The 25008-nt window shown below is 39.6% G+C and overlaps 2 protein-coding genes across 5 annotated transcripts in view; one reads left to right on the top strand and one right to left on the bottom strand.

Annotated features, from left to right (window-relative positions):
* Positions 1–25008, bottom strand: part of IGSF10 (immunoglobulin superfamily member 10) — a 123048-nt gene that overhangs the window by 6014 nt on the left and 92026 nt on the right. For all 4 annotated transcript variants that reach the window (XM_089910991.1, XM_089910992.1, XM_089910993.1 and 1 more), the window contains 2 exons: positions 8099–12397; positions 6513–7410 (listed from right to left, as the gene is read on the bottom strand). In XM_089910991.1, coding sequence (XP_089767117.1) covers positions 6513–7410; positions 8099–12397 — 5197 coding nt within the window. The remainder of the gene's footprint in view (positions 1–6512; positions 7411–8098; positions 12398–25008) is intronic.
* MED12L (mediator complex subunit 12L) overlaps positions 1–25008 on the top strand; it is a 359593-nt gene extending 334585 nt beyond the window's left edge. The window contains exon 45 of the mRNA XM_089910995.1: positions 1–25008. This exon is cut by the window's left edge and continues 9735 nt beyond it. The gene's annotated coding sequence lies outside the window, so the exon portion shown is untranslated.

Below are 25008 nucleotides of genomic sequence, written 5' to 3'. Positions count from 1 at the left end.
GCCCTCCACAGCCAAGGCCTATTTCCAGCCTTTTTTTTTTCTCCCCTCCTCCTCTTTTGCACTATCGTGGTACTGTTGTACCTTCTGGTTGTTGATCCATCTATATTTTTATTTTCATATTCCTAACATATCTGTTAGTTTCCTAGTCTAATTTTTTACTTTGTTATTGTGGGTTTTTTTTCTTTTTTTTGCCACCCCAGGTGGCTTATAGGATCTTGGTTCATGAGCCTACGAGTGGGCCAAAGCTCCTGCAGTGGGAGCTGTGAGTCCAAACCACTGGACTAACAGAGAACCTCAGACCCCAGGGAATATTCATTGGAGTGAGTTCCTACAGAGTTCTTCATCTCAGCACCAAGACCCAGCTCTACACAGTAGCCTACAAAGCCCAGTGTTGGAAGCCTCAGGCCAAACAACCAGTAAGAGAGGAATACAATCCCACTCATAAAATAAAAAACAATGAGATGGCAAAAAAATATGTCACAGATGAAGGAGCAAGGCAAAAACCTACAAGACCAAATAAATGAAGAGGAAATAGGCAATCTACCTGAAAAAGAATTCAGAGTAATGATAGTAAAGATGATCCAGAATCTTGGAAATAGAATGGAGGCACAGATTGAGAAAATACAAGAAATGTTGAACAAAGATCTAGAAGAACTAAAGAACAAATAAACAGATGAACAATGTAATAACTGAAACGAAAAATACACTAGAAGGAATCAATAACAGAATAACTGAGGCAGAAGAACGAATAAGTGAGCTGGAAAACAAAATAGTGGAAATAATGGCTGAGGAGCAGAATAAAGGAAAAAAGAATGAAAAGAATTGAAGACAATCTCAGAGACTTCTGGGACAACACAAAATGCACCAACATTCTCATTATAGGGGGTCCCGGAAGAAGAAGAGGAAAAGAAAGAGTCTGAGAAAACACTTGAAGAGATTATAGTTGAAAACTTCCCTAACATGGGAAAGGAAATAGTCACCCAAGTCCAGGAAGCACAGAGAATCCCATACAGGATAAACCCTAGGAAAAACACACCAAGATACATATTAATCAAACTAACAAAAATTAAAAGAAAAAACATTAAAAACAGCAAGGGAAAAACCAAACATAACATACAAAGGAATCCCTATAAGGTTATCAGCTGATTTTTCAGTGGAAACTCTGCAGGCCAGAAGGGAGTAGCAGGATGTACTTAAAGTGATGAAAGAGAAAAACCTACAACCAAGATTACTCTACCCAGCAAGGATCTCATTCAGATTCGATGGAGAAGTCAAAAGCTTTTCAGACAAGCAACAGCTAAGAGAATTCAGCACCACCAAACCAGCTTTACAACAAATGCTATAGAAACTTCTTTAAGCAGGAGACACAAGAAAAAGACCCACAAAAACAAACCCAAAACAATTAAGCAAATGGTAATAGGAACATATATATCAATAATAACCTTGAATGTAAATGGACTAAATGCCCCAACCAAAAGACACAAACTGGCTGAATGGATACAAAAACAAGACCCACCTATATGCTGTCTACAAGAGACCCACGTCAGACCACTTCAGGGACACGTACAGACTGAAAGTGAAGGGATGGAATAAGATATTATTACATGCAAATGGGAATCAAAAGAAAGCTGGAGCAGCAATACTTGTATCAGATAAAATAGACTTTAAAATAAAGACTGTTACAAGAGATAAGGAGGGACACTACATAATGATCAAAGGATCACTCCAAGAAGAAGATATAACAATTATAAATGTTTATGCACCCAACATAGGAGCACCTCAATACATAAGGAAAATGCTAACAGCCATAAAAGGGGAAGTCGACAGTAACACAATAATACTAGGGGACTTTAACACCCCATTTACACCAATGGACAGATCATCCAAACAGAAAATAAATAAGGAAACACAAGCTTTAAATGACACAAGAGGGCTCCCCTGGTGGCGCAGTGGTTGAGAGTCTGCCTGCCAATGCAGTGGACGCGGGTTCGTGCCCCGGTCCAGGAGGATCCCGCATGCCGCAGAGCGGCTGGGCCCGTGGGCCGTGGCCACTGGGCCTGCGCGTCCGGAGCCTGTGCTCCGCAGCGGAAGAGGCCACAGCAGTGAGAGGCCCGCGTATTGGAAAGAAAAAAAAAATGACACAAGAGACCAGATAGGTCTAATTGATATTTATAGACATTCCACCAAAAAGTGGCAGAATACACTTTCTTCTCAAGTGCACATGGAACATTCTCCAGGACAGATCACATCTTGGGTCACAAATCACGCCTTGGAAAATTTAAGAAAATTGAAATCGTATCAAGCATTTTTTCTGACCACAATGCTATGAGATTGGAAATCTCACAGGAAAAAAACATAAAAAACACAAACACATGGAGGCTAAACAATACGTTACTAAGTAACCAAGAGGTCACTGAAGAAATCAAAGAGGAAATAAAAAAATACCTAGAGACAAATGACAAGGAAAACACGATGCAAAACCTATGGGGTGCAGCAAAAGCAGTTTTAAGAGGGAAGTTTATAGCTATACAAGCCTACCTCAAGAAACAAGAAAAATCTCAACTAAATCTAACCTTACGCCTAAAGGAACTACAGAAAGAAGAACAAACAAAACCCGAAGTTAGCAGAAGGAAAGAAATCATAAAGATCAGAGCAGAAATAAGGAAATAGAAACAAAGAGAACAATAGCAAAGATCAATAAAACTAAAAGCTGGTTCTTTGAGAATATAAACAAAATTGATAAACCTTTAGCCAGACTCATCAAGAAAAAAAGGGAGAAAACTCAAATCAATAGAATTAGAAATGAAAAAGGAGAAATCACAACTGACACTGCAGAAATACAAAGCATTATAAGAGACTACTACAAACAACGATATGCCAATAAAATGGACAACCACAAAGAAATGGACAAACTCTTGGAAAGGTACAATTTTCCAAGACTGAACCAGGAAGAATTAGAAACTATAAACAGACCTATCACAAGTAATGAAATTGAAACTGTAATTTCAAATCTTCCAACAAACAAAAGCCCAGGACCAGTTGGCTTCACAGGCCAATTCTATCAAACATTTAGAGAAGAGCTAACACCGATCCTTCACAAACTCTTCCAAAAAAATTGCAGAGGGAGAAACACTCCCAAATTCATTCTACAAAGCCACCATCACCCTGACACCAAAATCAGAAAAACGTATCACAAAAAAAGAAGACTGCAGGCCAATATCACTGATGAACATAGGTGCAAAAATCCTGAACAAAATGCTAGCAAACAGAATCCAACAGCACTTTAAAAGGATCATACCCCATGATCAAGCATTCTTCAATATATGCAAATTAATCAGTGTGATACACCACATTAACCAATTAAGGGATAAAAACCATATGATCATCTTAATAGATGCAGAAAAAGCTTTTGACAAAATTCAACACCCATTTATCATAAAAACTCTCTGGAAAATGGGCATAGAGGGAAACTACCTCAACATAATGAAGGCCATTTATGACAAACCCACAGCAAGCATCGTACTCAATGGTGAAAAACTGAAAGCATTTCCACTAGGATCAGGAACAAAACAAGGATGTCCACTCTCACCACTTTTATTCAACATAGTTTTGGAAGTCCTGGCTGCAGCAATCAGAGAAGAAAAAGAAATAAAAGGAATCCAAATCGGAAAAGAAGTAAATCTGTCACTGTTTTCTGATGACATGATACTATACATAGAAAATCCTAAAGATGCCACCAGAAAACTACCAGAGCTAATCAATGAATTTGGTAAATGTAACAGGGTACAAAATTAATGCACAGAAATCTCTGGCATTCCTATACAACAACAACGAAAAATCAGAAAGAGAAATTCAGCGAACACTCCCATTTACCATTGCAACAAAAAGGATAAAATACCTAGGAATAAACCTGCCTAAGGAGGCAAAAGACTTGTACTCAGAAAACTGTAAAGCACTGATGAAAGAAATCAAAGATGATATAAACAGATGGAGAAATATACCACGTTCTTGGATTGGAAGAATCGATATTGTGAAAATGAGTATACTACCCAAAGCAATCTACAGATTCAGTGCAACCCCTATCAAACTACCAATGGCATTCTTCACAGAACGAAAAAATTTACAATTCGTATGGAAATACAAAAGACCCCGAATAGCCAAAGCAATCTTTAGAAAGAAAAACGGGGTGGGAGGAATCAGGCTCCCTGACTTCAAACTATACCAAAAAGCTACAGTAATCAAGACAGTATGGTGCTAGCACAAAAACATAAATATAGGTCAATGGAACAGGATAGAAAGTCCAGAGATAAACCCACGCACCTGTGGACCCCTAATCTATGACAAAGGAGGCAAGAATATACAATGGAGAAAAGACAGCCTCTTTGATACATGGTGCTGGGAAAAGTGGACAGCTACATGTAAAAGAATGAAATTAGAATACTACCTAACACCATACACAAAAATAAACCCTAAATGGATTAAAGACTTAAATGTAAGACCAGACACTATAAAACTCTTAGAGGAAAACAGGAAAAACACTCTTTGACATAAACCATGGCAAGATCTTTTTTGACCCACCTGCTACAGTAACAGAAATAACAAAAATAAACAAATGGGACTTAATTAAACTTAAAAGCTTTTGCACAGCAAAGGAAACCATAAACAAGACAAAAAGACAACCCTGAGAATGGGAGAAAATATTTGCAAATGAAACAATAAACAAAGGCTTAATCTCCAAAATACACAAACAGCTCATGGAGTTCAATATCAAAAAAACAATCCAGTTAAAAAATGGGCAGAAGACCTAAATAGACATTTCACCAAGGAAGACATACAGACGGCCAAGAGGCACGTGAAAAGATGCTCAACATCTCTAATTATTAGAGAAATGCAAATCAAAACTACAAGGAGGTATCGCCTCACACCAGTCAGAATGGCCATCATCAAAAAAATGTACAAACAAGAAATGCTGGAAAGGGTGTGGTGAAAAGGGGACCCTCCTGTACTGTTGGTGGGAATATAAATTGATAAAACCACTATGGAAAACAGTATGGAGGTTCCTTAAAAAACTAAAAATAGAACTACCATACGACCCAGCAATCCCACTACTGGGCATATACCCTGAGAAAACCATAATTCAAAAAGAGACATGTACCCCAATGTTCACTGCAACTCTATTTACAATAGCCAGGACATGGAAGCAACCTCAATGTCTATCTACAGATGAATGGATAAAGATGTGATAAATATATACAATGGAATATTACTCAGCCATAAAAAGAAACAAAACTGAGTTATTTGGAGTGAGGTGGACAGACCTAGAGTCTGTTATACAGAGTGAAGTAAGTCAGGAGGAGAAAAACAAATACCATATGCTAACACATATATATGGAATCTAAAAAAAAACCAATGGTACTGATGAACCTAGTTGCAGGGCAAGAATAAAGAGACAGACATAGAAAATGGACTTGAGGACATGGGGTGGGAGCGTGAAGCTGGGGCGAAGTGAGAGCAACATTAACATATATTCACTACCGAGCCTAAAATAGTTGGCTGGTGGGAAGCAGCCGCATAGCACAGGACGATCGGCTCGGTGCTTTGTGATGACCTGGAGGGGTGGGATAGGGAGGGTGGGAGGGAGGCTCAAGAGGGGGGGGATATGTGTATGCATGTGGCTCATTCACTTTGTTGTGCAACAGAAACTAACACAGTAATGTGAAGCAGTTATACTCCAATAAGGATCTATTAAAAATAAATAAACAAACATATAAAATGGAAATGTTCATCCCCATCTTTTCTGTCATATTATGAAACATCATTGTATGAAGTCATGTAAATGGCAAAAATTAATACTCAAACTTATTCTTCAAAGAGATTTAATCTGTATAGAAAACAGTTAAAAATCACTATTAATATGCCTGTAACAGGAGATATTAGAGAAAGTGTGTATGTGTATATATGTGTCCGACACCGTCAGAGCGATTGGAGGTCCTGAATACATTTCACTTTGTGAAGGCCTTAATGTTGTGACTTTCATAAAGTGCTTTGCAGTTTTAGGGTAGAATAAATTAAGTATAGATTGCACTAAAATTGAAAATGCTTTACTAGGAGACTCTGAAGAGTGAAATAATGAAGTGCATCTCTCCAGAACTTGATTGCTTTACAACATTCCCTCTTATTTTTGGATAGAAAAATTATAAATACATTTACACAGGTACCATTTAAAAACTCTCACAAGTACGGAAGCAAATGAGATTTTTTATCCTTTTTAACTATATAAACTCAGGAAGAAGCTGGCCCTTAGAGTATGGCATGTAAGAAACTTGGTTTTTATATAATTTGTATTATTTTGTATTAGTCTCAAAATGATTAGGTTTTCTTTAGAGCGAGTTACTTTTCTGTGTAGAGTCTGTGTGCTCTCTAACACTGCTGCTACTCTCGCTCTACCCCTTTTACCACTTCAGAAGTTGTACGGCTAAATAAGATAATCTCAACAGAAAGGTATGGTTTACCTGTGCCACTGGTCGACGACAGCCTTGGATGGTAGCCTCCAGATTATTTTCGGTTTCGGCTCCCCAGTGGCTGAGCAGTTAAGTAGTAATTTGTCCCCCAGATTCACCTCCATCCATTTCTGGGATGCAGATTCTATCCTGGGGATAGTCTCTCGTTCTTCCACTGTAAGAATCACCACCCTTCTCTCTGAGCCAGTGGAGCTGGTAGCAATGCATTCATAAGTGCCCCGGTCTGAAGAGGCTATGTTTCTTATAAACAGAGTTCCATTTGAAAATAAGAACTTGGAATTGATGAACTGTAATGGTTTCACTTCGGTGCCATCAGAGAGGACCCAGTGAACACCGGGCTGAGGAGTTCCTTTTGCAGTACAGGGCAGTTTCAAACTTTCACCCCAAGTCCCTGCAATAACTTGCCTCTTTTGTTCTAGAATAACAGGTGGGGCCGCAATAACTTGTATTTTAACCAGCAGTGCATCCTGGCCCACTGGGTTGCTGGCCACGCATTTGTAAAAGCCCCTGTCATAAATGCTGAGATTGTGGATGACCAGTGTCCCGTCAGATGTCACCAGGGCCTGCCTGTTCCCCTCGGATGATTCAGAGACCACTGTTTGGTTTGCAAGAATCCAGGAAATTGTAGGGCTGGGCCTGCCTTCAGCTCTGCACTTCAGTTCCACTGTACTTCCGGAATGGACTGTGATCTCCTTAGTATGTCTCTCCAGGATCCTGGGGGGATAGGAAACCACGGACAAGGTGACATGAAGGCGGTCTGTGCCAAATGGATTGGATGCTGAGCACAGGTACTGTCCACGGTCCTGAATGTCCACCCTCTGTATGGACAGGGTGCCATTGGGGAGCACCTGGAACCTGCTATTCTGTTTCCTTTTAGACAAGTCAAGTCCTGATAAGAAGAAAGAAATTTATAGCCATAGGTCATCAAAGTTTAGATAGTAAACATAAATTGCTCACATGGAAGTCTCAAGAGGAACGCTATCTTTTTGTTAGGCTACTGGGAAAAAATATATTTAAAATTAAGACACCTAGGGCTTCCCAGGTGGTGCAGTGATTGAGAGTCCGCCTGCCGATGCAGGGGACGCGGGTTCGTGCCCCGGTCCGGGAAGATCCCACATGCCGGCGGAGCGGCTGGGCCCGTGAGCCATGGCCGCTGAGCCTGCGCGTCCGGAGCCTGTGCTCCGCAACGGGAGAGGCCACAGCAGTGAGAGGCCCGCGTACCACAAAAAAAAAAAAAAAAAAATTAAGACACCTAGTCTTCAGATTAGTAAAGTTATTTCTGGATATTTTTTTTTAAACTAATTTTAATGTAAAAGCCAGATGCTTCAACACAATGACCACTCACAATTTCTTTGGATCTGCTTTCAAAGCATTTCAAAAAAATGGTCTTAACATATGTTTTAAAACCTTCTAATGAGCAAAAAGCCATGCATATATCAAATAAGGATATTGTTTGAGTCTTGGAGAAATCTGAGGTTGATGTTGATTATTTGGCTACATAACCCCAAAACATAACACAGTGTTTTCCTTGTTTTGTAACTAAAGAAGATGAAGCGCAAAGAAACAGTTTCAAATACCTGATGAGACTCTGGTCCAGTGGATAGTGGGCATGGGATTCCCAACAGCTTCACAAGGAAGAAAGGCATCTGAGTTAGCTGGAACAGTAAAACTTGCCGCTCTTCCTCCAACTATTCTGGGCCTTTCAAATATATTCCTAGATAAAGAATCAAAGGGAAGGAATTTGGAAGTTGTTATTTTTTGAATTGGTGTCTTATTGAAGCTACTTTTCTTTGCATTCTTCTGTATATCCCAATTTGAAGCATGAGTGCTGCCCTCTGGCAGATCTGGAGTGGGCAGTATGCTCACTACTGGCTTTTTGACCTTTTCAGCCATTTCTGGGTGTGACTTGTGCCAAAAATGGTTTTCTGACCAGGGAGAGGGAGTCAACTTAGAATTCTGTGATTTAGCTGTTATTAGTGCTGGCATAGAAGTAGAACGTAACAGATTGGAGTAGATAAAATGGGTGATTCCAATTGTGAACTTGGCATTTGGGTGAGTTTGGGGAGATGTTACTGCTAATTGCTGTGGATGAGCATTGTGCTTTGAGGATTCATGTGACTTGACCATTGTGCTTGTCATCATCCTGAAAATGGGAGTTGCCATATTGTCAGCAACTGCACTTTGGTTACTCAAGGGAGGGGAGGTGGGAATTGGCATTGGAGTGGCACTGGCGCTCAGGAAGGGTGGCACAGTTGAGCGTCTAAGGATTGTGTTCCTAGTGGTGGCACTCTGGTGTCGTTTGCTGGACAAAGTGGTTTCAGAGGCAGCTGTGCTCTTCAAAGTCTGACGACTCTTCTGCGGTGGTTCTGCAAGCACATCTGTCAGATGAAACGTTCTTGGATGAAGACCAATTGTGCTTGAAATTTCTTTTATGTTTTCTAGAAGAGAATGAGTGAGAGCAGACACACTGGGTTTGGTTGAAGTTTCAGCTGCTGTTAGAACAGGAAGTGTCACAGTGGTGGGTGTAATGAAGCCAGAAATCTGGCTGGGAGAGTTATTTGGGTCATTCCTATTCTTTTGAGGCTCCTTTATTCTTTGTACTTTTCGTGCCCTGGGTCTGGCTATTTGGGCTTTGTTGATTATGATAGATGCAGGGGCAGTAGTAGTTGTCAGCATGGCTGTTTGCAGTGATATGAAATCTGTACTTGATTCTTTGCTTGAGCTACTAGGAGGTGTAGGGTAAACAGGTGGGAAGGGCAGCTCCTTCATTGTTGGGAGACTTATACGACTGTGTGTTCTAGTGGTACTGTGGTGAGTTGTAGCTGATGTTACGGATGGAATTTGCATCACACTTGCTGAGAGCCTTGTGAAATGGAAGGGGGAAACTTTATCTGTGGGTAAAGCAGGAGATATTTTAGGAAGAACCAAGTCTGTGCTTTTTTGTGAACCAAATTTTTGCTGATTCTTTAGCTTTTCTTTTTGGATATGGTTATTTACAAAGATATGATGCCAGGGAATTTTCCTTCTTGAAAGTCTTGTAATGGCTATAGTAGTAGGCATAGGTGGCTTGATGGTGGGACCTGGAAGTGGCGATACAATCACTGAATCTCTTTTAGCTTCACTGGCTTTAGACATGCTTGGGTAACTAATATTTGTTGCATGAGTCATAACTGCACAAGTTGGAGTCACTTGGGTACTTTCAGCACTGAAATATTTTATTGTCGGTGTTGTTTTCTCAACATCTACATTTGGTTTTTTCTCAAATAGTAATGATGGATTGTGGACTAGAGTTGTAGATTCTTCTGCTATGACTCTGGCAATTTTAGCTTCAGGAAGGGTGATGGGGAAAGACCTTGGAAAAGGCAATGCTGCTGCAGCAGTGGTGAGTCTTTCTCTGGGAGAACAGGATGGGCATTCCACATTGTGCTCTGTGGCGAAAAATGCAGTCGTTCTTTCTACAGAAGAACCTCTGAGTGTTGGCCTCACAAAGTTGTATCCATGCTGTCGGAAAATTGGAGTTCGCCCCCTGCTCCAGATTTTCCTCCGTCTTCCAAAGTGTCTGGACAGTGGAGTGTTAATTGTACTATTTCTAGGAATGTGTAACTGAGAATGAGCACCAGTGTATGGGTCTGAAGGGAGCTGAGAGGTGTTAGGTTTTTGAGTAACGTGAGAATGGGAATGATGGCTCCAGGGTTCGCTGACTCCTATTACAGACGTCTGATGACTCTTCGTGGCATTTACTGATCCTAAAAATACATCAGCTTTACTGTGAGCACTGCCCAGAATTTTGATATGGACATCTTTGACTGTAGTAGCCCCCACTGTGACTGGGGGTGCACTTTGCAAATGCTCTCTTTTTCTCTCCATGTCGTCAGTATCCTGAAATTGACTTGCTTCAGGTAGTAGAGGAAAGATAGTAGATACATTTCGGTTGGTTGTGCCTTGCATTTTGCTTGATGTGGTTGTGTTCATATTCTTTGACATGGCTTTAGTTTTAATGGTAGTAGATGGTTTGAAACCTCTTGGTTTTTCAGGCAGTAGTATCTGTGGACTCACAATTGGGGAGACTTGGGTGCCGGCAGTTACACTTGTCACAGGGCTATCAGATGATTTTCTGGAATCAGCAGTCACTGTCCTTGCCAGAACACTGGGAGCTTTCGTCGCCAGGACCATAAATTCCTCATCTGGAGGGAGCATGCCTGATGAGTCTACTTCCTCACCAGGTATTTCCAGGAGTTGGGTGGCCGGTGGAGGTGGCTTTGTTATGGTATTTTCTCGCTTCTCAGGCATAATATTCTTTTTAGCTTTCTCCAGTAGTGCTGCCCAGTGCTGTGGGTCAATTCTCCGGGCAGAGGGAGGGAACTGCCTCCTGTGCTCTCCGAAACGTCGGTTGGTTGCATCTCCACGCCGCTGGGCTATTAACACCCCATGCTTAGGATTCTTACTTGTGATTGAGACTTGTTTTCCAGCCTCAGCCCTCACTGGAGCAGATGTGGGGAGTTGTGCAGCTGGTGGGTCCTTAAGCTGAGCAATGGCATTGGGCTCATCAAACCCAGATCCATCTGTTTCTACATTATGCTCCACTGGCTGTTGCCCTTTTATTTTGACTGAAACTTTGTTAATTAAAAAATCGATCCCTGATGGGTTGGCTGCTACACAGCGATAATGACCCTGGTCTTTCTGAGTCGCCTGTAATATTCTTAATGTGCCATTGTTAAGAATTTGCTTATCTCTTGAGGACTGATGGAGCACGGTGTTTCCTGGAAGAACCCAGCTGACAGAGGCATCTGGGATACCCGTAGAATGGCATGGAAGGTCAAGTGTTTCACCAATGGAAACTATATGACGAGCTCCATTTTCCTGATAAGCTTCTATGTAGGGCTCTACCACCGTAATCCTATAGGTGAGAATATCTGCATCATCGTAATTGGTGCTTATGCAGTGGTATATGCCTGTGTCAAAACTATCAGCCATCTGGAGTTCCAGTTTTCCACTTTTGTCTATCAGGATTCGTCCATCTTCACTAATGTAAGGGGCTCTCACTTTACTTCCATCAGCTAGAAGCCACTCCAGTTGTGGGGGAGGGTCTCCTTGGCTGGGGCAATCTAGGTCAATGGTCCCACCAACCAAAACAGTGCGTTCCCGCTTAGTATTGTTATCCCTGGAAATCATGGTCCATTTGTGTTTCTCTGGCTTCTTCTCTGCCCTTGGTAAAGTGACTTGGGCATCGCTGGAGTACTGGATCTGCAGTGTACTGAGTGTGGTGGCAGTTCTGTTTAGCTGCAAGGAAATTTGGTCTTGCATTAACCAAGAGGGATCTGCTCTGAGATCAGCCTCGATGTCGGTAAAGATGTCTTCAGGCTTCAGTACCACCTGTTTATATTTGTAGCAGAGTTGTGGTGTTTCAGTGAGCAAGTGGCTCCTTTCTAGGATCAGAGGAGAGTCACTGTACAAAGCCAGCACTTTCCACACTGGCTGAATGTGACTGTAATCTATGTTACACACCAGAAATGTTGAAAATGATGCGTTTAGCATGATATAGTCATTTTCTGCAGTGAATGCAGTGGATGATGTTGTTGAGGGCTTTTGGATACTGCAGATCATGTTAGCTTCATTTCCAGACTGGTCTGTCATATTCAAAGTCAGGGAGCCAAAGGGTGCCATGAAATCTTGGGGAGAGATGGACACAGAAACACTATCTTCCAGAATAGTCAGGCTCTTCAATTTCAGGGAGGGGTCAATGGTTGGCTTGGCACACAGGAAAGCTGCAGCTGGGACCATAACTAAGGGCCTGCCTTTAGAGGTCCTGGGGTTCATGCAACGTGGACATTGCTGAGGACTGGAGGGACTTCTGTCTCTTTTGCATTTTATTATATCTAGAAAAAATGACAATTGAATTATTGCCAGTTGTGGCTTCTTTATGAATTAACATTTAAACATTTTGAATAAGTAGCTTTTGCTAGAATTTAAAACAACAATTTAGAAATTTTAGTGTTTCGTCCTTTTTTTTTTTTTTTTTTTGTCTTTGGATTGATTTCTGAAAACAAATTGTCTATATACCCTGCCACAATATCATATCCATAGGCACAAGGATTTTGTCTGTCTTGTTCACTGCTATATTTCCCATGCCTATAAAGTACCTGATATATATATTTGGTACTCAGTAAGTATTAGTTGAATAAATAGTTTCCTTATCTAGGGAAACAAAATGCTATGTTTATGTTTGTCGCTTTTTATTAACTTATTTATTATTTAGTTCTGTTTCCCCATTTTAATGTTTTAAGACTCAGAGACCTTCACTGTCCTTTAAATGATAACCTGTTTGATAAATTACCATTTATAAGCCCTTGGATATCATTAAGAACCCAAGTTTCTGTCCATTACCAAAAAGAACAATGAGTGAATTACAAGGTATCTTGGTGTGGTCTAGCTTGGCCACAGTAGGAATGGAGACAACAAGATGGTTGCAGGAGATAATGAAGTCGGTAGAACCAATCAATAAGAGGTGAGGATGTGGTTGAACAGAGAGGGTGATTAAGAAGAAGAGTGAAGGAAGACACAGTATGACTTTGGTAACTGAGGTAGACTCAATGGAGGAGGATCAAGTTTAATGGGGAAAGAGGAACATTGTGCCCAAGCAACAGAGCAGCCCATTAAAGGACTGACACTTTGGTGAAGTCAGAAGCCTGAAAAATCTTATAGCTCGTGGACCACCCTAAGCCTTTGCGAATCATAGAAATCTCCTCTTTCAGGTATTCAGATATCACGTACCTGGTCATTTAAAAATACAGCTCTGGTGAGCCTATTTAAAATGGCTGGTCACTGCAATACTTGATAAGAGGTATGGAGTTTTACCTCCTACAAAATACAGCCAGGGACTTCCATGCTGTTCCATATCATGCATTAGACACAGCATTTAAAAGAAGCATTGTACTTCTTAGAAGATATCACATGACAGAGTGGCCAGACAGGGTCAAATCACCTTCCCATGTGTGCATGATTCCTCTCAAAGGCTTGAGAAAATCTCTTTGACCAATGACCCCAAACCCTTCAGTGTGTACTTCAATGTTACAGGCAATGCCACATATATCTGGCTACTCAGCATTCTTCAGCAAAATTTAAAGTCCCAACTTACACAGAGGAGGTAGCTGGCAAGCCTGCAAACCTCTTTGAGCACTCATAAGAGGCTCTTCTCAACCACCCACTTACCAACAGCTGTGACCTTTTACCTACTTCCCAGTACCCTGGGCTCAAACCCTGCTATAGCAAAAAACATGGGAGACTTCTGGCTTAACTAAACCTCGTCACAGAATTATGATCCCATCTTGGTTTGATTACTGCTCGGCCCTGGACATCAGGTATTTTACCTCAGTTGCAAATCTGATCATGTCATTTACATTCTCTCCACCACACTCAGTTCCATTCACACAGAAACACTTTCCATTCCGCAACTCTGCCATGCCCGATCAAGCTCAGGCATATGTTGTTCCTCCTACCTTCCAGTACACTTGCTGTCTGACAGGCCCTCTTCCATCACTGCGTAACTACTTACCTCCTTCATTACCCAGCCAGAAGAGTGCTACTTCTGGGTGGGCTCTCTTCTTTTTGTTCTCCTGGTACCTTCCACTTCTCCTATCATAGCCCTTATTGCCCACTAGTAGAAAGACTTGTCTAGTTGTCTGTCTTCCCACAAGACTGTAAGCTCATTACTTGTTGATCTGTGTGTCCCAACCCTGGCAAAGGGACGGTCAGGAAAGATTACAGGGAGTAAGGAAGGGCAGCCTAATTCTAAGACCACATTTCTTCCACATTTTAGCTTATAAATTGAGATGTGTCTTACAACTGAAGGTGCTTTACAGTAGCGGCTGACCAGCTGGCAGTCTTGATATAGCTACCACTGCTTGCACACACACAAATACTGTTACAGCTGTTTATATTTACATATATTGTTTTCTCTTCAATTGAGTTACATGCACTGTTGGTATTACATATATTGTTTGCCACTTAAAATGTTTCTATTAAGATAACACTATGCTTCGCATTACAATAAGAAGTTATTATGCGTATAGAAAGGCCTGGAAACAGAAGCAGGACATAACTTTAATATTTGTGAAATAAGTGTTTGTCAGAGAAATGGCCACAAACCCATATTTCATAGAAAAGCAACACCTAGAGCTTTTTGGAACCTAAGAATGGAGGATACCCAAAAATAGATGAAGCTGTGTTACATTTAACTACTGAGATATGTGCAAAAGGACTGCCAAGTGAGGCAACTGAAGGTATGAGAAACTGTCAGTCTCTCAGAATAGATGGAAAAAAGGTCAAAGCAGAAGTTGATGTGACTGATTCATGAGTCTCACAGAATGATCATTAAGGCATCTCAGTCAAAGGAGAACACTTGATTGTTTAGACACGACCAAGAAATGTTAGCACTAATGGGTTTGGCTAATTATATATAATGAATGAATATATATAACATAATAATAGTGGGGGAATTTAACACCCCACTTTCATCAATGGACAGATCATTCAGACAGAAAATCAGTAAGGAAACACAGGCCTTAAATGACACATTAGACCAGATGGACTTAACTGATATTTACAGAGCATTCCATCCAAAAACGGCAGTATACACATTCCTCTCAAGTGCACACGGAACATTCTCCAGGACTGATCACATGCTGGGCCACAAAGCAAGCCTCGGTACATTTAAGAAAATTGAAACAGTATCAAGTATCTTTTCCGCCCACAACACTATGAGATTACAAATTGATGACAAGAAAAAACTGTAAAAAACACAAACAGCTGGAGGCTAAACAATATGCTACTAAACAACCAATGGATCACTGAAGAAATCAAAGAGGAAATCAAAAATACCTAGAGACAAATGAAAACAAAAGTACAACGATCCAAAATCTACAGGATGCAGAAAAAGCAGTTCTAAGAGGGACGTTTATAGCAATACAATCTTAGGAAACAAGAAAAATCCCAAATAAAAAACCTAACCTTAAACCTAAAGCAACTAGAGAAAGAAGAACAAACAAAACCCAAAGTTAGTAGAAGGAAAGAAATCATAAGGAGCAGAGCAGAGAGGGCAGACAGCAGAAGCAAGAAGAACTACAATCCTGCAGCCTGTGGGAAAAAAACCACATTCACAGAAAGACAAGATGAAAAGGCAGAGGGCTGTGTACCAGAGAACAAAATAAAACCCCAGAAAAACAACTAAATGAAGTAGAGATAGGCCACCTTCCAGAAAAAGAATTCAGAATGATAGTGAAGATGATCCAGGACCTCACAAGAAATGTTTAACAAAGACCTAGAAGAATTAAAGAACAAACAAACAGAGACAAACAGATACAGTAACTGAAATGAAAAAAACACTAGAAGGAATCAATAGCAGAATAACTGAGGCAGAAGAACGGATAAGTGACCTGGAAGACAGAATGGTGAAAATCACTGCTGTGAAACAGAATAAAGAAAAAAGAATGAAAAGAAATGAAGACAGCCTAAGAGACCCTGGGACAACATTAAACACAACAACATTCACATTATAGGGGTCCCAGAAGGAGAAGAGAGAGAGAAAGGACCCGAGAAAATATTTGAAGAGATTATAGTCGAAAACTTCCCGAACATAGGAAAGGAAATAGCCACCCAAGTCCAGGAAGTGCAGAGAGTCCCATACAGGATAAACCCAAGGAGAAACAGGCCAAGAAACATAGTAATCAATTTGGCAAAAATTAAAGACAAAGGAAAATTATTGAAAGCAGCAAGGGAAAAATGACAAATAATATACAAGGGAACTCCCATAAGGTTAAGAGCTGGTTTCTCAGCAGAAACTCTACAAGCCAGAAGGGAGTGGCATGATATACTTAAAGTGATGAAAGAGGAGAACCTACAGCCAAGATTACTTTACCCAGCAAGGATCTCATTGAGATTCGATGGAGAAATCAAAAGCTTTACAGACAAGCAAAAGCTAAGGGAATTCAGCACCACCAAACCAGCTCTACAACAAATGCTAAAGGAACTTCTCTAAGTGGGAAACACAAGAGAAGAAAAGAACCTACAAAAACAAACCCAAAACAATTAAGAAAATGGTAATAGGAACATACATATCACTAATTACCTTAAAGGTGAATGGATTAAATGCTCCCACCAAAAGACACAGGCTTGTTGAATGGATACAAAAACAAGACCCATATATATGCTGTCTACAAGAGACCCACTTCATACCTAGGGACACATACAGACTGAAAGTGAGGGAATGGAAAAAGATATTCCATGAAAATGGAAATCAAAAGAAAGCTGGAGTAGCAATACTCATATTAGAAAAAATAGTATTTAAAATAAAGAATGTTACAGGAGACAAGGAAGGACAGTACATAATGATCAAGGGATCAATCCAAGAAGAAGATATAACAATTATAAATATATATGCACCCAACACAGGAGCACCTCAGTACATAAGGCAATTGCTAACAGCTCTAAAAGAGGAAATCAACAGTAAAACAATAATAGTGGGAGACTTTAACACCTCACTTACACCAATCAACAGATTATCCAAATAGAAAATTAATAAAGAAACACAGCTTTAAATGACACAATAGATGAGATAGATTTAATTGATATTTATAAGACATTGCATCCAAAAACAGCAGATTACACTTTCCTCTCAAGTGCGCATGGAACATTCTCCAGGACAGATCATATCTTGGGTCACAAGTCTAGCCTCAGTTAATTTAAGAAAACTGAAATCATATCAAGCATCTTTTCTGACCACAACGCTGTAAGATTAGAAATCAATTTCAGAGAAAAAAAACGTAAAAAACACAAACACATGGAGCCTAACAATATGTTACTAAATAACCAAGAGATCACTGAAGAAATCAAAGAGGAGATCAAAAAATACCTAGAGACAAATGACAATGAAAACATGACTATCCAAAACCTATGGGATGCAGCAAAAGCAGTTCTAAGAGGGAAGTTTATAGCTATACAAGCCTACCTCAAGAAACAAGAAAAATCTCAAACAATCTAACCTTAAACCTAAAGGGACTAGAAAAAGAAGAACAAACACAAGCCATAGTTAGCAGAAGGAAAGAAATCATAAAGATCAGAGCAGAAATAAATGAAATGGAAACAAAGAATACAAAAGCAAAGATCAGTAAAACTAAAAGCTGGTTCTTTGAGAAGGTAAACAAAATTGATAAACCATTAACCAGACTCATCAAGAGGGAGAGGACTGAAATCAATAAAATTAGAAGTGAAAAAGGAGAAGTTACAACAGACACTGCAGAAATACAAAGCATCCTAAGAGACTACTACAAGCAACTCTATGCCAATAAAATGGACAACCTGGAAGAAATGGACAAATTCCTAGAAAGGTATAACCTTATAAGACTGAATCAGGAAGAAATAGAAAATATGAACAGACCAATCACAAGTAATGAAGTTGAAACTGTGATTAAAAATCTTCCAACAAACAAAAGGTCAGGACCAGATGGCTTCACAGGTGAATTCTAGCAAACATTTAGAGAAGAGCTAACACCCATCCTTCTCAAACTCTTCCAAAAAATTGCAGAGGAAGGAACACCCCCAAATTCATTCTATGAGGCCACCATCACCCTAATACCAAAACCAGACAAAGATACTACAAAAAAAGAAAATTACATACCAAAATCACTGATGAATATAGATGCAAAAATCCTTAACAAAATACTAGCAAACAGAATCCAACAACACATTAAAAGGATCATACACCATGATCAAGTGGGATTCATCCCAGGGATGCAAGGATTCTTCAATATATGCAAATCAATCGATGTGATACACCATATTAACAAACTGAAGAATAAAAACCATATGATCATCTCAAAAGATGCAGAAAAATCTTTTGACAAAATTCAACACCCATTTATGATAAAAAAAAAACTCTCCAGAAAGTGGGCATAGAGGGTCCTACCTCAACATAATAAAGGCCATATACGACAAACCCACAGCAAACATCATTCTCAATGGTGAAAAACTGAAAGCATTTCCTCTAAGATTAGGAACAAGACAAGGATGTCCACTCTCGCCACTTTGATTCAACATAGTTTTGGAAGTCCTAGCCACGGCAATCAGAGAAGAAAAATAAATAAAAGGAATTCAAATTGGAGAAGTTAAAACTGTCACTGTTTGCTGATGACTTGATACTATACATAGAAAATCCTAAAGGTGCTACCAGAAAACACTAGAGCTCATCAATGAATTCAGTAAAGTTGCAGGATACAAAATTAATACTCAGAAATCTGTTGCACTTCTATACACTAACAATGAAAAATCAGAAAGAAAAATTAAAGAAACAATCCGATTTACGATCGCATCAAGAAGAATAAAATACCTAGGGATAAACCTACCTAAGGAGGCAAAAGAGCTGTACTCCAAAAACTATAAGATGCTGATGAAAGAAATGGAAGATGGCACAAACAGTTGGAAAAGTATACCGTGTTCTTGGATTGGAAGAATCAATACAGTAGTTCCCCTACACACGAATGAGTTCCATTCCAAGAGCGTGTTCATAAATCCAGTTCATAAGTCCAACGAAGTTAGCCTAGGTACCCAACTGACACAATTATCTATATAGTACTGTACTGTAATAGGTTTATAATACTTTTCACACAAATAATACATTAAAAACAAACAAAAAATAAAACATTTTTAATCTTACAGTACAGTACCTTGAAAAGCACAATAGTATAGTACAACAGCTGGCATATAGGGGCTGGCATTGAGTGAATAAGCAAGAAGAGTTACTGACTGGAGGAGGAAGAGGAGGTGGGAGATGGTAGAGCTGAAGGATCGTCAGCAATAGTATAGAGAGCAAGCTGCAATTTCACTCATGCTTGACGTTGATGGCACAGGTTCTGGTTCCTTGCTGGATTCAATTCTATCTACCCTATTGAAAAAAACGATCCAGTGATGTCTGGGTAGTAGCTCTTTTTTTCTCATCATAGATGATAATGGTAGCACTGGATTACATCCTGAATGGCTGCTGCAACCTTCGTGTACCATTCTACATTCAGATCCTGTGTCTCAAAAACTAACAGTGCCTCCTCAAATAAATAAAATCCCCTTGCCATTTCCTGCACTGTGAATCTCTTTGGTTCTTCAGTTACTTCTTCCTCTTGTCTCTCTTCATCCTTTCTCTGGTCCTCCAATTCCATCAGGCCTTCAATGCACGTTCAAATCTTTGAAAGTTCACAACTTGAAGGTTCGTATGTAGGGGACTTACTGTATTGTCAAAATGACTATACTACCCAAGACTATCTATGGATTCAATGCAATCCCTATTAAATTACAATCCCTATTAAATTACCAATGGCATTTTTCACAGAACTAGAACAAAAAAAGTTTAAAGTTTGTATGGAGACACAAAAGACTCCAAATAGCCAAAGCAATCTTGAGGAAGAAAAACAGCTGGAGGAACCAGGATCCCTGACTTCAGACTATACTGCAAAGCCACAGTCATCAAAACAGTATGGTACTGGCACAGAACATAAAAATATACATCAATGGAACAGGATAGAAAGCCCAGAAATAAACCCATGCACCTGTGGTCAATTAATCTATGACAAAGGAGGCAAGACTATACAATGGAGAAAAGACAGTCTCTTCAATAAATGGTTCTGGAAAAACTGGACAAGTACATGTAAAAGAATGAAATTAGACCATTCTCTAACACCATACACAAAAATGAAGTGGATTAAAGACCTAAACATAAGACTGGGTACTGTAACACTCAACAGAGGAAAACATAGGCAGAACACTCTTTGACATAAATCGCAGCAATATCTTTTTGGATCCATCTCCTAGAGTAATGAAAATAAAAACAAAACTTTTTAAATGGGGCCTAATTACACTCAAAAGCTTTTGCACAACAAAGGAAACCATAAACAAAAAAACAACCCACAGAATGAGAGAAAATATTTGCAAATGATGAGACTGATAAGGGGTTAATCTTTACAAAATTTACAAACAGCTCATGTAGCTCAATATCAAAAAAACAAACCCAATAAAACAAAAAATGTGCAGAAGACCTAAATAGACATTTCCCCAAAGAAGACATATAGATGGCCAAGAGGCACATGAAAAGATGCTCAATATCGCTAATTATTAGAGAAATGCAAATCAAATACAATGAGAGTGCTGTACATTTGAAACTATAAAACTACCCTCACACTAGTCGGAATGGCCATCATCAAAAAGTCTACAAACAATAAATGCTGGAGAGGGTGTGGAGAAAAGGGAACACTCCTACATTGTTGGTGGGAATATAAATTGGTAGTCACTATGGAAAACAGTATGGAGGTTCCTTAAAAAACTAAAAATAGAGCTACCATATGATCCAGCAATCCCACTCCTGGGCATATATCCAGAGAAAACTATGGTTAGAAAGGATACATGCATCCCAATGTTCATTACAATAGGCAAGACATGGAAGCAACCTAAATATCCATTGACAGATGAATGGATAAACAATACGTGGTACATATATACAGTGGAATAATACTCAGCCATTGAAAAGAATGAAATAATGCCATTTGCAGCAAGATGGATGTACATGGAGAGTATAGTACTAAGTGAAGTAAGTCAGACAGAGAAAGACAAATATCATGTTGTCATTTATATGCAGAATCTAAAAAAATGATACAAATGAACTTATTAACAAAACAGAAACAGATCCACAGACATAGAAAACAAATTTATGGTTACCAAAGCTGAAAGGTGGGGTGGAGAGATAAATTGGGAGATTGGGATTGACATATACATACTACTGTATATAAACTACATAACCAACAAGGACCTACTGTGTAGCACAGGGAACTATGCTGAATATTCTGTAATAACCTAAATGGGAAAAGAATTTGAAAAAGAATAGGTATATGTATACATATAACTGAATCACTTTGCTGTACACTTGAAACTAACACAACATTGTAAAACAACTATAGCCCAATTAAAAAAAGGACCATAGGTGGCTGGTGGACTCATTTATATTCACCAGCCAAATGGCTATTTAATTGATAAAATCTTAACAAAAACTGAGTACTATGTTCTAGGCACTTTCTAGGGGATAGAGGTAGATAAATGAGACATAGGAAAGGCAACACCCCTTCCTAGTAGGGATGAGTGCTGAGCAGTTTGTGGCTGGGAGCCCATCAGGCAGAAAAGTGCTCCAGACAGGGAAGGAGCAGGTATGAGGTGGTAAAACAGTGTGCGGTGTGTCTGGGATGAGAGCTGGAAAGGAAGGAGATGAGGCTGAGACCCAGCAAGGAGTGTGCTGGGAAGACCTGGCATGATGGGCCAATGAGCTTGGGCTTTGTTCTCTAGGCCAGGGTCAGCAAACTTTTTATGTAAAGGGCCAGACAGCAAAGATTTTATGTTTTGTGGACCAGAGGTCTCTGACAAAATGGCTCGACTATGCCACCATAGCACCAAGGCAGCCGTAGATGATATGTAAAGAACTGGGCATGACTGTGGTCCAATAAAACTCTACTTACGAAAGCTTGTACAGGGCTGGAATTGGCCTGTGAGCTCTAGTTTGGCAATTCCCGGGCTCTATTAGGTCATTTTAAAAATTCTTTAGTATGTAAAATAACTGGATATCTAACAGTCAGTGGCATACTCCACCTGATGAAATGTTAGCTGCTAACCATATATATTAGCCTGATTTTATTACCAGAGCATGTAACTAGCAAAATGGCAAGTAGGTTTAACACTTTGTAGGAACTGAGCACAGAATCACTTCTCCCTGTGGGCAAAATCTTATTTCTTCTTTCACTTCTGCCTTTCTCAGATGAGTTTCCCCATTTGCTCACCATCCTCTCCCTGTAGTCCAGCTAGCAACTGCATGAAAATCCAGAAGTTATTTCTCATTCCTCATTCTCTTTTATTTCTCCATAGCATTAGAAAGTATTGGGAAAACCCCGCTCAGTCCCTACTGCCTGTTAGGTATCTGTGAAGCTACTTTCAGGTGTGGTCACCTCATAATTCAATTTCTCATTCCCCAGACATGAAACACCAATGAGCACTTCCTAGTTGGGTTCCCACTTCACCCCCTTCCCCGGGTCCATCCTCTCCACTGCTAACAGATTGGCCACCCCTAAAAAGCATTTCATTGGGAAACCCTGCGTTCAAATCTTCCACTGTAAAATCTCCCTTTTGTCAATAGGATAAAATAAAAAAAATTAGTCTGGCATTCAGCACTCCCCACAGTTGGGTTCAAAACCATCTATAAATAATAAATGCTAGAGAGGGTGAAGAGAAAAGGGAACCCTCCTACACTGTTGTAATTGGTGCAGCCAGTATGGAAAACATACTGGAGATTCCTTAAAAAAACTTAAAACAGTTACCATATGATCCAGCAATCCCACTCCTGGGCATATATCTGGAGAAAACTCTAATTCAAAAAGGAACGTGTACCCCAATGTTCATAGCAGCACTTCTTACAATAGCCAAGACATGTCCGTTGACAGATGAATGGATAAAGAAGATGTGGTAAATATATATACACAATGGAATATTATTCAGCCCTAAGAAAGAATGAAATAATGCCATTTGCAACAACATGGATGGACCTAGAGATTATACTAAGCAAAGTAACTCAGAGAAAGACAAATACCATATGGTATCACTTATATGTGGATAATCTAAAATATGACACAAATGAACTTATTTACAAAACAGAAACAGACCCACAGACTTAGAAAACAAACTTATGGTTACCAAAGGGGAAAGGGGGTATATAAATTAGGTGTTTGGGATAAACAGATAAAATACTACCTATAAAATAAACAACAATGTCCTACCGTATAGCACAAGGAGCAATATTCAATATCTTGTAATAAACTCTAATAGAAAAGAATATGAAAAAGGAGATGTGTATATATATATATATATATATATATATATATAACTGAATTAATTTGCTGTACACCAGAAACTAACACAACAATTCAAATCAACTCTACTTCAATTTAAAAAAACCAAAATACCTTGCCAGTCTCTACTGACTCCATGCCAGGCAAATTGGGCTGTTCACTGCCCTCTTCATGAGACTTATCCTATCTGGTTTTATGTACAAAGCAGTTTCTCCATCCCAAATACATTATAGAAAAAGGTCTGGACTTTCCAGTTTCTACTTTTCTACTTTCTAGCTTTGTGAGCTGGGTGGCAATGAAAATCATGATAATACTTCACGTGTGTTGAGTGCTTACTTTGTGTCATATGTTGTGCTAAGCACTTTATATGTATTTTAATTATTTTTTCCAATTATTATTATCCCTATGTTACAGGTGAGAAAACTGATGCATAAAAGAGTCTAAATGACTAGCTCAAGATACCCAGCTTTTCTAAGCCTCAGTTTCTTCATCTGTAAATTGAGGATTACTGTGAGGATTAAATAGAAAGCATCGAGCACAACGTCAAACACAAACTGAGTATATGTTACCTTTCTGCTCGCTCCCTATTATTCCTTCCCGTCCTTTCGGTATACCTTTTGTGCCCCAGCACAATTTTCCTCCATTTTAGTCAAGGCAGAAGTAACTTACTGACTCTGGCTCCTATAGAACTAAATCTTCAATATAAACATTTTGATGTTTTTCACCCATAGCCTTATTATCTTTTTATGTGTTCATCGTACTTACCTACAGGACTGCAAACTCTTGAAGAGCAAAGGTGATGTCTATTGGCCTAAAGTAGTTCATTTTTTGACTAATTATATTGACTGACTACATACGATTGTGTATCTATATATATATACACACTATATATATACACACACACAATATATATATATATTTCACCACAGCAACTTCAAATTTTCCCACTTTTCTCAAGCTTCCGACCTTGACCCCTTCCTAGCACCCTCCTCAGTCACCTCTCCTACAACGTCACGAAGAAGGAAAAGCCATCAGATAAGAACTTTCTTACTCTCCTCCACTACACCCAGGAACTCGCCTCTGTGCCAATCTAGTCCTTTCCCTCCTACCTCCTAAGGGAAATCCCTCCCCTATGGCTGGGTCTCTTGCCCTACAGTCATCTCAGGGGACTTGCTCCACTGATGATCTGCTCCTTCTGCAATGTTGCTACCTTCTGCTCAACAATCTCGTCTCACCTTAAACATGCTCAGGTCTCTCTGATGCTCGGAGTCCTGAACGATGGCACATTTCCAGCTGGCGGCCACCATTCCTCCCTCACCTCAAGCCAAACCTCTCCAGAGTCAACTGTGGCCCTGCCTCCCCCTCCCCCCTGCACAGCAATCCAGCTCTCATCGATCTTTCCAAAGCAACCAACCACCCCTTTGATGCCAAAATCAATGGACTCCTTTCAGTCATTACTTAAGGACTTGATTAACTGAAATGATTCATCAGGTTTTAACAATAGTGCAATTAGTTGTCTGTCCATTTTCCCCAACAAGAATGTAAGCTCCATGAAGGCAGGGACCTTC

The sequence above is a fragment of the Delphinapterus leucas genome, chromosome 4 (assembly GCF_059928025.1).
Source record: "Delphinapterus leucas isolate spDelLeu-1000000601 "Yukka" chromosome 4, BTC_Dleu_Yukka2, whole genome shotgun sequence".
NCBI lineage: Eukaryota > Metazoa > Chordata > Mammalia > Artiodactyla > Monodontidae > Delphinapterus > Delphinapterus leucas.
Note: the sequence above shows the minus strand (reverse complement) of the source record. Positions and strands in the feature narration are given on the sequence as shown.